The 13,388-nt window shown below is 45.2% G+C and overlaps 2 protein-coding genes across 2 annotated transcripts in view; one reads left to right on the top strand and one right to left on the bottom strand.

Moving 5' to 3' along the window:
• LOC140714275 (netrin receptor UNC5B-a-like) overlaps positions 1-13,388 on the bottom strand; it is a 314,021-nt gene that overhangs the window by 124,055 nt on the left and 176,578 nt on the right. The gene's annotated exons all lie outside the window — the stretch shown is intronic.
• On the top strand, positions 4,457-7,008 carry LOC140714482 (uncharacterized). Its single transcript, XM_073025778.1, has 2 exons — positions 4,457-5,185; positions 5,319-7,008. Exons 1-2 carry the CDS (start codon positions 4,515-4,517, stop codon positions 5,548-5,550), a joined length of 903 nt encoding a protein of 300 aa, XP_072881879.1. The 5' UTR covers positions 4,457-4,514; the 3' UTR covers positions 5,551-7,008.

Raw genomic sequence — 13,388 nt, 5'->3', positions numbered from 1 at the left:
TGTTCCTGTCAAACGTGACAAGCTAGGGCTATGGGTATGATTTGTTCTGGAAGGGGCTGGATTCTGGAGTCTTTACCTGGGAAATAGTCACAATCACACTTTTCATCTCACTTGCCTTTCTTCAGCTGGAAGCCACCCTGGGCTTTCTGAGGTCAGGAAAGGTGCTACAGAAATAATAGATTTCCTCTTCACACAGGAGGCACTGAAGTGAAGGAAATTGCAATACTTTCTTACCCTTGGTTGTATTAATTTCATCAAGTCACATCTTTATATCAGGTGATTTAATGGTGCAATCGAATCCTCCAAGATGAAAAAAAATTTATCTTGGAATATAGTCGATAAAAAGGGAAAATATTGACTTGGTTTCATATTTTTCTACTAATATTGCTATTCTGCATTTTTTATTGTGTGTGTGTGCTTGTGCATGCGAGTGAGGTGGAGGGAGAAGGAGAAGGGGAGAATTGGAGAGTGAGGGACTGCATGTGTGTGGGAAACCGTGTGAGAGGCTGTGTGTACTGTACTTACGTAGACACAAGAGACTGCAGAAGCTGGAATATAGAGCGATGAACAAAGTGCTGGAGGAGCTCAGTGGATCAGGCAATATTTGTGCATTGAAACAGACATCGACAATTTGAGTGTGCGTGCATTGCGGGGTGGGGGGGGGGTTACTACCACAGAAAAGAAGTGCATTGTTACTGTCAGGCACTTTTTATAAGTCAGCAACTACCGGTACCAGATTCTTCAGACACCATGCTCCATTTGCTCAGCCAGTGATACACAGCAAAATGTTAAACTCACTGGTCCCTTGAAAACCCCAACTCCACCTCCCAAGCCCACACACTCCAGTTCCAGTTCAGAAAAAAGACGTTAAGTATTAAAATAACACGATGTGAAAGCAAACTGATTTTGTTGAATATATTTTGCACAGGATGATGGTACTTTTTTTTAGAAAGTAAGTTGTTTATAGGAATCTGTGGTAAACTCTGTTTGGGAGTGAGAAGTGCTCTAAGGATTTACTCCAGACGACTAAGTGCTGAGTGAAGGGAGTGAAGGAGTGAGTGCCCCAATCTGCAGAGCCCCAGATCCTTATTCATTCTGCAGGTCTGTTCTTTATCCAGTTGACTAGCAGGGAAAGATTTGGTTCCTGTATCCTTGAGTGGAGATGCATGAGTGTGCACTGAGAGGGAAAGAGGTCCCTGATCTCCCAGCATCTGCAGAGACCAAGCTGAATTCAGTGTAGCAATGTTTAGATCACTAAATGCCCAGGAGCGGAGGCTATGGGGAGCATTAAATGATTCCAGCTGTTTTTTCTAATGTTGCAGATGATTTTTGCTGGAGGCTTTAAACTCAATTGCAGTTTATTTTCTCCCCCGCATTCCCCCCTCCACCTTCATGGGAAGATGGATGTCCAGATTTATTTACACAATGATCTCTGTGTGTGGGTGGTGCAGGAGTGGACACACAAGTTCAAAGTGCAGATTATGTGTGTGAACAATCAGATCTGCTGTGCTTGCGTTGTATGTAGGGTGAGTGTGCACATTGTACAGTGTATGCTTGTGTGTAGGACGTAGGTAATCATGTACAGGGTATTTATCGTGTTGTATGTGGAAACATCATTGTACCCTAAAGATGTGTATGCGAACATATGTTATGCTGTACATTCTCTGCACGGACACAAACACACAATGTCAGCTTGTGTGACTGCACTATGTAAGTGTACATGTAATGTTTGCCTGTTTAACCGGTGTGTGTGAGCTCCCAGTGAGTGTATACTGTACATCTGGCACAAATCATATTGAGTCATAGTTACACAGCACAGAAGCAGGCCCTTTGGCCCATCTAGTCAGTGCCAAACTATTATTCTGCTTAGTCCCAACAACCTGCACTTGGACCACAGCCCTTCATAACCCCCACCCATGTATATATCCAAGCTTCTCTTAAATGTTACAATTAAACCCGCAGCCATGACTTCCACTGGCAGATCGATCTGCACTCTCACCATCTTCTGGGTGAAGATGTTTGCCCGCATGTTCCCCTTAAACATTCCACCTTTCACTCTTAACCCATGACCTCTAGTTCAAGTCTCACCCATTCTATTGGAAAAAGCCTGCTTGCATGTACCTTATCTATACCCTTCGCCATAAGACTAGAAGACATAGGAACAGAAGTAGGCCATTTAGCCTATCGAATATGCTCCACCATTCTGTCATGGCCGATCCCGGATTCCGCTCAACCCCATACACCTACCTTCTCGCCATATCCTTTGATGCCCTGACCGATCAGGAAACAATCAACTTCCATCTCAAATATACACACGGACTTAGCCTCCGCTGCAGTCTGTGGCAGAGCATTCCACAGATTTACTACCCTCTAGCTAAAAAAATTTCCTCCTTACCTCTGCTCTAAAGGGTCTTTCCTCAACTTTTGAGGCTCTGCCCTCTAGTTCTGGATTCCCCCCACCATAAGAAGCATTCTATCCACATCCACCCTATCTAGTCCTTTCAACGTTCAGTGGGTTTCAATGAGATCACCCCACATTCTTCTAAATTCCAGTGAGAACCTGGCCCAAAGCTGCCAAATGTTCCTCATATGTTAACCCCTTCATTCTTGGAATCATCCTTCTCTGGACTCTCTCCAATGACAACACATCCTTTCTGAGATATGGGGCCCAAAACTATTAAGAATACTCTAAGTGCGGCCTGACTAGTGTCTTATAAAGACTCAGCATTATCTCCTAGCTTTTATATTCTATTCCCCTTGAAATAAATGCCAACGATGCATTTGCCTTCTTTACCACAGACTCAACTGTAAATTAATCTTCTGGGAGTCTTGCATGAGACTCCTAAGTCCCTTTGCACCTCTGATGTTTGAACCTTCTCCCCATTTAGATAACGGTCTGGACTATTGTTCCTTTTACCAAAATGCATTATCGTATGTTTCCCAACACTGTATTCCATCTGCCACTTTTTTGTCCATTCTTCCAATTTGTCTAAGTCCTGCTGCAATTGCATTGCTTCCTCAGCACTACCTACCCTTCCACCTCTTTTCATATCATCCACAAACTTTGCCACGAAGCCATCAATTCCATAATCTAAATCATTGACAAACCATGTCAAAAGCAGTGGTCCTAATACTCACCCCTGAAGAATACCACTTAGCAGCAGCAGCCAACCAGAAAAGGTCCCTTTTATTCACAGTTGCTGCGTCCTGCCTGCAGCCATTCTGCTATCCATGCCAGTATCTTTTCTGTAATGCCATAGGATTTTATCTTGTTAAGGAGCCTCATGCGTGGCACCTTATCAAACGCCTTCTGAAAATCCAAGTAAATGATATCCACTGCCTCTGCTTTGTCCACCTGCTTGTTACTTCTTCGAAAAACTCAACAGATTTGTCAGGCAAGATTTCCCTTTACAGAAGCCATGCTGACTTTGACTTATTTTATCAAGAGTTGCCAAGTACCTCGAAACCTCATCGAGGTTTCTAACAGACTCCAACACCTTCCCAACCACTAAGGTTACGCTAACTGGCTAATAATTTCCTTTCTTTTGCCTTCCTCCCTTCTTAAAGAGTGGAGTGACATTTCCAATTTTCCAGTCCTCCAGGACCATGCCAGAATCAAGTGATTCCTGAAAGACCAATGCATCCGTTATCTCTTCAGCAATCTCTCTCAGGACTCTGGGATGTAGTTCATCTGCCCCAGGTGACTTATCCACCTTAAGACCTTTGTGCTTGCCTCACACTTTTCCCTTTGTAGTAGCAATGGCACTCACTCCTGCCCCCCGACACTCACCGACTCCTGGCACACTGCTAGTGTCTTCCACAGTGAAGACAGATGCAAGCACCCATTAAGTTCATCTGCCATTTCTTTGTCCCCCATTACTACCTAATGTGCACGTTATATTGCAGTGCAATGTTTGAGCAGCCATTTGGTATGTACTTGTGTGTGATGTATATGAGATATGTTGGGAGCGTATCTACGTTTGTGTGCCCTTGAACGTGGACCTGCAACTGGAGTGGATGCAGAGAAGGTTTGCCACACTTTGAGGAAATGGATGGATCGTATCATGAAGAAAGGTTGAAACGTTAGGTTTATATCAGAAGAGTGAGAGGGGATTTCACTGAAACATACAAGATCCTGAAGGACTGAATAGAGTGGATGTGGAGAACATGTTCTCTCTTGTGGGACAGTCCAGAGCTCGAGGTGAAAACAAAGTATCACCCACTTAATTCTGAGTGAAATGTTGGAATTATTTCCCTCTTGCTCACTCTCAGAGGGTACAAGTCTTTGGAATTCTCTTACACAGTGAACTGTGGGGCAGAGACTTTAGATATTTTTAAGGCAGGGGTTGACAGAAACCTGATAAGCAAGAGAGTGAATGTTTGCAGCGGGAAGATGGGAATGCAGAGGTGCAGCGGGAAGATGGGAATGCAGAGGTGCAATGGGAAGATGGGAATGCAGAGGTGCAGCGGGAAGATGGGAATGCAGAGGTGCAGTGCAGAGGTGCAATGGGAAGATGGGAATGCAGAGGTGCAATGGGAAGATGGAATGCAGAGGTGCAATGGGAAGATGGAATGCAGAGGTGCAGTGGGAAGATGGGAATGCAGAGGTGCAGCAGGAAGATGGAATGCAGAGGTGCAGCGGGAAGATGGGAATACAGAGGTGCAGCAGGAAGATGGAATGCAGAGGTGCAGCAGGAAGATGGAATGCAGAGGTGCAGCGGGAAGATGGAATGCAGAGGTGCAGCAGGAAGATCGAATGCAGAGGTGCAATGGGAAGATCGAATGCAGAGGTGCAATGGGAAGATGGAATGCAGAGGTGCAATGGGAAGATGGAATGCAGAGGTGCAGTGGGAAGATGGGAATGCAGAGGTGCAGCGGGAAGATGGAATGCAGAGGTGCAGCGGGAAGATGGAATGCAGAGGTGCAGCAGGAAGATGGAATGCAGAGGTGCAGCAGGAAGATGGAATGCAGAGGTGCAGCAGGAAGATGGGAATGCAGAGGTGCAGCATGAAGATGGAATGCAGAGGTGCAGCGGGAAGATGGGAATGAAGAGATGCAACGGGAAGATGGGAATGCAGAGGTGCAGCAGGAAGATGGAATGCAGAGGTGCAGCAGGAAGATGGAATGCAGAGGTGCAGTGGGAAGATGGGAATGCAGAGGTGCAGCGGGAAGATGGAATGCAGAGGTGCAGCGGGAAGATGGAATGCAGAGGTGCAGCAGGAAGATGGGAATGCAGAGGTGCAGCATGAAGATGGAATGCAGAGGTGCAGCGGGAAGATGGGAATGAAGAGATGCAACGGGAAGATGGGAATGCAGAGGTGCAGCAGGAAGATGGAATGCAGAGGTGCAGCAGGAAGATGGAATGCAGAGGTGCAGCAGGAAGATGGAATGCAGAGGTGCAGTGGGAAGATGGAATGCAGAGGTGCAGCAGGAAGATGGAATGCAGAGGTGCAGCAGGAAGATGGAATGCAGAGGTGCAGTGGGAAGATGGGAATGCAGAGGTGCAGCGGGAAGATGGAATGCAGAGGTGCAGCGGGAAGATGGGAATGAAGAGATGCAGTGGGAGCTCGTGGTGTGTGCCTGCACAGTGTGCTCCTGATCTGACTGATGATTACCTGTCACTGAGTTGGCCAGCTGGGCAAATGGCAAATGGACTGTGCTGCACACACTGTACCCATCGAGGTACAACATCTGCGCCTCACGCAGCAGGGCCTTCAGTGTACAACTGCCCAAGGCTTACTCACAAGCTCAGAGCACATCCTACCATGCTGGGCTGCCGTAGAGAGCAATAGGTCAACACATCCAACTCAGCACGTTCAGAAAATCTCCAGGCAGCAATCCAGAGCAAGGGTCATCTATCTGATCAAAGACCAGTTAACAGATAGAACGGGGACAAGACTCCTGGCCCCACCATTTACTTAGCATTGGTGCCTGGGTACTGTTCAGCGAAGTCCAGATTATTAAAGGGCATTTATAATAATGTAGCTTTTGTCCAGCATTTCTGGAGGAGCATTTTCTGATAAAAGTAACAGGTCACCCTAAGAAAACCCAATGCATTCCAGATATACAGTATATTACCCACCATTGCCAAAAGAACTACAGAATTTCAGGAATGGAGGCAATTTACCACCCTATCCTGATGTCAGATAAACAATCTCTCCAGAACTATAAGCTGTTTGTGTAGCCTCAATACATTGTAAATTAAAAATATTGTTAACACTGGACAACAAATTATTTTTGTAAGTGTTGCTTCCTCAGGAATTTTTTTTTGTTTATGATAGACCACTTGAAGCTGAACACAAATGTAATTTTAGACTACTTGTATCTCATAGGAATTTGGAGAAACAGGAAATTAACTTTTATTGAATATAATGTGTTTAGTTGCATAGTGGTGCTGACTCTTTGCAATAGTTCAACTAACCTAAAAATGTTTTGTTGATGATTTTTATTCTCAGTGTCTGAGGCCTCTCACTTAAGTGTCCAACAATAATCAGCCAGTTGCCCTGATATTGTTTCTCAATGACTGCAATGTCCTGGTAAAATCTTTCACCTTGCTCGTCACTGGCAGCACCACGGTTTGCAGAGAAGAGGTCTAAATGGGAAGGCAGAAAATGAATCTTCAGTGACATGTTGCACTTCATGGTTTTGTATGCTTGAAGCATGTCGTCAACCAGCTGCATGTGGTCTGGTGCTCAGTCGTTGGCAAGAAAATTTTCAACAGCATCCTTGAATGCTTTCTTGGCCATCTTTGCCGGTCCCACGAGAAGTTCCTCGAATTGCCTGTCATTGATGACCTGTTTGATTTGTGGACCAATGAAAATGTCTTCTTTAACCTTGGCATCAGTTGTTCTGACTTGAATTATGAATTGAAATAGCAAATGTAGGTGATTTCAAAAAAACTGGTGCGTGATAGAGCAATTTCATGGTGACCTTTAGGCCTAAACGCCTTAAGATACACCCAAAAGTATTCAGGAAGCAAAATCTTTGTTGTCCAGTGTAATCACACAATTAGAGAAAAGCATACTAACTATACAGCCTTCTGACCTACCTACCATCATAGTTACCTGTTTGGTATCTTATATAAATTACAACGAAGCTCATCTGCACATTGATTCTACACAGGCTCTGACTGGGGCAAAGGATGTCCCTGTTCAGAAATCAGAACCTTGCTGTCTGGTACAGTTCCCAGTAAATGACAGCTTGGTTCTGTCCTTGTCCGCAGAGGGGAGAGGGACTGAAAATGCTGGCACCTTGTCTGTCCCTTTCAATGATAGAAGCAAGATCTCACAACCTGCTGGGTGGTAAATTTTGGATTCTGCTTTCTTCTGATGTGGAAGAGTTCAATAGAGGTGTGTAATTGAGATCAGAAAGACTGGAATTATACCTGCATTTATACATTATTGCCATACAGTATCAGACATCCCACCCTGCAAAAACTCATTTCAGGGAGGGAGCACCATCAATTTGCAGGAGACTCCCAGAACTCCCGGGAGAGGAGGGATGTCTGCAACAGAGTAGCTCCTTAGCAGCCAGCCAGCTAGCTTAAATAACATTAGCTATGCTAATGAACGAATGACACCCATTCAACTCACCTCAACAGTCATTTAACCCACCACGGACAATAGAAAAGTCACTGTTGCAAACAGTGCAGCGAGCAACACTGTCATTATTTTTGACCCCTATTAGGCAGGGGTACACTTTAGTGTAGTCTGGGGTGAAGTACGTTCTATATTTTCTCTTTTTGGAACACTCTGCCATGGTGCGCTCTCTTGCTCTCTCTCTCTCTCTCTCACTCTCTCTCGCGCTCTCTCTCACTCTCTCTCTCGCGCTCTCTCTCTCACTCTCAAAAAATTGATTTCCAGGATATTGTATATAATTTACGGGCATCAGGGAGCCGCTATCAATATGCGGGATACTTGCGGAACTTCCGGGAGAGGTGGGATGTCTGCAATAGGAGGCCCACTGTCTCTAGTTTAAGACTGCCCTACCTGTGTACAAAGACTGTGACCATTCAGATTCAGATTCATTTATTTATCATACTTACATTGAAACACAGAGAATCGTACCCTTTGCATTAATAACCAGCACACCCAAGGATGTGCTGGGGGCAGTGCATTCACCTTATCTATGCCTCTTACAATTTTACGAATCTCTGTAAATTCCCCTCTCAGCCTCCTTCATTCCAGAGAAAACAGTCCTACTATCCAGTCTCTCCTGGTTTTCCATCCCAGCAACATTCTTGTGAAACGACAATCTGCTGCAGGAACTCAGCGGATCAAGCAGCGCCTGTGGGAGGAAAGGAACCGCTGGAGGTTTTGACCGGAAATGTCGACAATTCTTTCCTCCCACAGATGCTGCTTGACCTGCTGAGTACCTCCAGCAGATCACTGCTGCTCCAAATTCTAACATCCACAGTCTCTTGTGTCCCTCAACATTCTTGTGAATCTTTTATGTATCCCCAGTGAGCTGGAACGCGCTTTCTTGCTACACAACGTTAACTCTGAGGATTATTATGCACTAGGGATGATCTTGGTGCACTATGGGACAGCAAAGGAGGATCACAAGAATGTTTCGACTTTGTATTAGTAGCATCAAAGGACAAACTGAAGGGAGGTCTTCTCACACAGAATATTATTGTACTCTGGAATACTGGCAGTTGTGGAAGAGATTCTTAGCCACTCACCATGAAATTAACAAAGTACGGTAAGTATTATGAAGTGCAGGTGAAGAAATGGGAAAAGCAGCAGTTTCCTTTTGACGTTGCAACCTGGATGGTTTTTTTGCACAGAGTGACCTGTTCCCAAAATTGGCCCAGTAGGAGACAAGGTTTCAGCGCCAACTAATTTCATATAACCATATAACAATTACAGCATGGAAACAGGCCATCTCAGCCCTTCTAGTCCGCGCCGAATGCTTACTCTCACCTAGTCCTACCGACCTGCACTCAGCCCATAACCTTCCATTCCTTTCCTGTCCATATACCTCTCCAATTTTTTTTAAATGACCAAATCCAACTTGCCTCTACCATTTCTAGTAGAAGCTTGTTCCACACAGCTACCACTCTCTGAGTAAAGAAGTTCCCCCTCATGTTACCCCTAAACTTTTGCCCCTTAACTCTCAACTCATGTCCTCTTGTTTGAATCTCCCCTACTCTCAATGGAAAAAAGCCTATCCACATCAACTCTATCTATCCCCCTCATAATTTTAAATACCTCTATTAAGTACCCCCTCAACCTTTTACACTCCAAAGAATAAAGACCTAACTTGTTCAACCTTTCTCTGTAACTTAGGGTTAGGGTAACAAACCCAGGTAACATTCTAGTAAATCTCCTCTGTACTCTCTCTATTTTGTTGACATCTTTCCTATAATTCAGTGACCAGAACTGTACACAATACTCCAAATTTGGCCTCATCAATGCCTTGTATGGTTTTAACATTACATCCCAACTCCTATACTCAATGCTCTGATTTATAAAGGCCAGCATACCAAAAGCTTTCTTCACCACCCTATCCACATGAGATTCCACCTTCAGGGAACTATGCACCATTATTCCTTGATCACTTTGTTCTACTGCATTCCTCAATGCTCTACCAATTACCATGTATGTCCTATTTTGATTAGTCCTACCAAAATGTAGCACCTCACACCTATCAGCATTAAACTCCATCTGCCATCTTTTAGCCCACTCTTCTAACTGGTCTAAATCTCACTGCAAGCTTTGAAAACCTACTTTATTATCCACAAAGCCACCTATCTTAGTATCATCGGCATACTTACTAATCCAATTTACCACTCCATCATCCAGATCATTAATGTATATGACAAACAACATTGGACCCAGTACAGATCCCTGAGGCACACTGCTAGTCACCGGCCTCCAACCTGACAAACAGTTATCCAGCTTCAGTAGTTGAGAATGCAATGCTCTCAAGCCACACACTCAAAAATGGTGAAGGAACTCAGCAAGTCAGGCAGTATCTATGGAGGGGAACCGACTCCTCATCAAGACTGGCCTCAAGGTGGTCAAGGGAGATACTACAGTGTAAAAGACTGACGAGGAGAGAGAAGCAGATAGCTGATCACCTTGAAAGATCCTTAACATGAATTGTTAATGGTTATGTGCTCCACAGATGCTGCCTGATCTGCTGACAACTTCTAGCACTTGCTTTAATATAACAACAGGGGTCTACCAATAATTCTCCCAGATTCATGGAGTCATCCAGCACAGAAACAGATCCTTCGGCCAACTGAGTCAATGCCAATAATCAAGTGCTTGTCCTCATTCATTCCAATTTATCCCTATCACTTTCCCATCAGCTCTCTGCAGGATTCCACCTCTCATCGACATGCCACAGGCCAATTATACTCATGAATTAACCAACCAACTCACATGCCTGTGGCACATGGGGGGGGGGGGGGGGGTTAGAAACTGGAGCAGCCCAGCTGAAATCTGGTTTCCTCCCACATTCCAAAGATTTATGGGTTAAGGCTAGTAAATTCTGGGCATACTATGCTGACATCGGATACCTGCGGACTGCCGTTCCCCCTCCCCCCACCCCCGAACATCCTCTGTGTTGGTTGCTGATGCAAACAATGCATTTCACAGTACATTTCAATGTTTCAATGCGCAGGCGATTAAAAAGAAAGCTAATGGTTATCTTTAACCCATGCAGTCATGGGGAGAAGGTGCAAATGCCACACAATCAGCACAATGAGTCAGGATCAAACCCAGATCACAGGAACCGTGAGCCAGCAGCTCCCGCCAGCTGTACCATCTGAGAAAGATCACTGCTTTCATATTTAAGTTCAAAGTAAACCTATCAAAGTCCATATATGTCACCATATACAACCCTGAGATTCGGTTTTTATTATTTATTGACACACAGCAGGGAATGGACTCTTCTGGGCCTTTGAGCCATGCCTCCCGGCAAATTCCCGAATTTAATCCTAGCCTAATAATGGGACAATTTACAATTACCAATTAACCTACCTCCTGGTTCGACATTGGAGTGTGAGAGGAAACGAGCACCTGGAGGAAACCCACGTGGTCACAGGGAGAACATACCAATTCCTACCAGGCAGTGGCAGAAACTGAACATGAGTTACAGCTACAGTAAAGCGTTGTGCTAACCGCTACGCTACTGTACTGCCCCTTGCGGGCATTCACAGTAGAACCAAGAGAATCAATGAAAAACTACACACAAAGACTGATAAACAACCAACGTGGAAAGAACATTACATTTAAGCAACAATAAAACGGTATTTCTATCTAAAATGCAACGCTCCCATTTTCTCTGCTGATATATTTTGTGCTCTCCATCAGTGCTTTATCAATAAATACGTTTATTTAACCCCAGCTCTGAAGAGTTCCTGACTTTGGTGATTCAGTGGAGAAAGGGCTCGATTCTGGTCAGAAAATTTCCTTTTTTTATTCACTCAAGAGATGCGGGCTTCTCAGATGCAGCCAACATTTAATTGCCCATCCCTAGTTGCCCTTGAGAAGGCGGTGGTGAGCTGTCTTCTCAAACCGCTGCAGTCCGTGAGTTGTGGTGCACCCACAATGGCTACAGGGAGGGAATTGCAGGATTTTGACCAGCGGCAGTGAAGGAACATCGATATACAGTATAGAACCTCGAGAGGATGTATCACCAGACTCAAGGATCGCTTATCTGCTGCTATCAGCCTCTTGGACAGACCTCTCACATGATGAACTCATCTCCTAACCTAACTCAGCACAGCCCTTGCACTTTTTTCTTCTATCTGCATTTCACTTTCTCTATAACCTGAACACTATATTTTGCATCCTGTGTTCTGTTGTACTTGCCTTGATGTACATATATATGGACTGATCTGTCTGGGTGGCGTGCGAACAAAAGCCTTTCACTGTAACTTGGTGTGTGACAGCAATAACCCAACCCAATTCCATTTGAGAATGCCATGTGGCTTGGAGGACATCTTCCAATGGTGTTCTAAGTTTTAATGGGACTGTTGCCCTCCTGAATCAAGCCTTGCTATCTTTAATACAGTTCATAGCTTATTTAAAATAGAAAGGCTAAAACATGTAGTTACATGGTGGCTTTCTGCAGCCGCCTCAGCATTGCGGTTAGGCAAAAAAGCCTCATGGCCATACAATGAAGTATTTGAGAATCTGCTTCCTGTCACTTGGTTCTCGTGGTCTGAACAGCTTGGCTGAATTATCACGGTATCAGTGCTGCTGAAACCCTCACCGTGGGAGATTCACAGCAACAAAGATCGCATCCAGAGCCGGGAGTCCAGTCGCATTCAGATTTTTCCACTGGCTGCTCCACAGCATGTCAAAAGCAGTTTTTCTTATTTTGCATTTGGAAAAATGTGGTTAGCCTTACGTGAACTAACATCCAGTGAGGTAAACAGCCAGGTATGCAGACTGCTTTTGTTTTAGCAACGCGATCGTAAAGGACTCCCAACATGGGAGGAGGCCGTATGATTTAATGAGCTAATGCCATCACCTGCAAACACAGTGATCGAGTTAGGTTGGAGGAGCAACACCTCACATTCCCTCTGGGTAGTCGCCAACCTGTTGGCACAAGCAGTGATTTCTTCAGTGTCTGGTTATTTCTCCCCTCTCCCTTCGCCTGTATTTTTCCATTCCACATTCTGGTAACTCCCTTCTCCTCACCTGCCCATTGCCCCCCTCTGGTACCCCTCCTCCTTTCCTTTCTTCCATGGTCCACTATTAGAGATTCCTTCACCTATCACCTCCCTGCTACTTACCTCGTCCTCTTTCCCTCACCTTCCCCCTTATTTCGACACTTATGTCGGAATGTTGTTTGGCATTCAACACTATTTTCCCCACAGACCTTGGTGAACAGACTCCTGCTCCTCAGTCTAAGTACACCACTGCGTAAAAAGGTGTTCAGCTTCCTAACCGACGGATCTCAGACAGTCAGGATGCACAGCCTCGCCTCCCTCCCCATCATCCTCACCGCCGGTGCCCCCAGGCTGTGTGCTGATCCCACTGATGTACACTTTGCCCACACGTGACTGCACCCGAGTAATCACGTTGTCAAGTTTACTGAAGACGTGGTAGTGGTGGTGCTCATCACCAACAATGATGAGACGGCCCTACCTGTTCCTCAGTGTAAGCAAGACAAAGGAGATGGTTATCGACTTGAGGAGAGCTTACGCCCCTCTTAACATCAATGTGGAAACTGCAAGCGGCTTCAAGCTCCTGGCAGTGCACATCTCGCACAAACTCACATGGTCCCAGAACAGCCAGAGAAGCTCACCAGTGCCTCTACTCTCTGACGAGGCTGGACGATGCACATCCGTGCTCACGTCATTCTACAGATGCACGCAGCGAGCACCCTAACAAGCTGCATTGGTGCATGGTGCGGAAACTGCACTG

The sequence above is a fragment of the Hemitrygon akajei genome, chromosome 21, assembly GCF_048418815.1.
Source record: "Hemitrygon akajei chromosome 21, sHemAka1.3, whole genome shotgun sequence".
In the NCBI taxonomy this organism is placed as follows: Eukaryota; Metazoa; Chordata; class Chondrichthyes; order Myliobatiformes; family Dasyatidae; genus Hemitrygon; species Hemitrygon akajei.
This window is presented reverse-complemented; position numbering and strand designations above follow the sequence as displayed.

Excerpts from the sequence above, each read along its gene's own strand:
- LOC140714482 (XM_073025778.1), top strand. The coding sequence starts at position 4,515 with ATGGGAATGCAGAGGTGCAATGGGAAGATGGAATGCAGAGGTGCAATG. Across the intron at positions 5,186-5,318 it reads CGGGAAGATGGAATGCAGAG|GTGCAGCAGGAAGATGGAAT; the intron begins GTGCAGCGGGAA and ends GGGAATGCAGAG.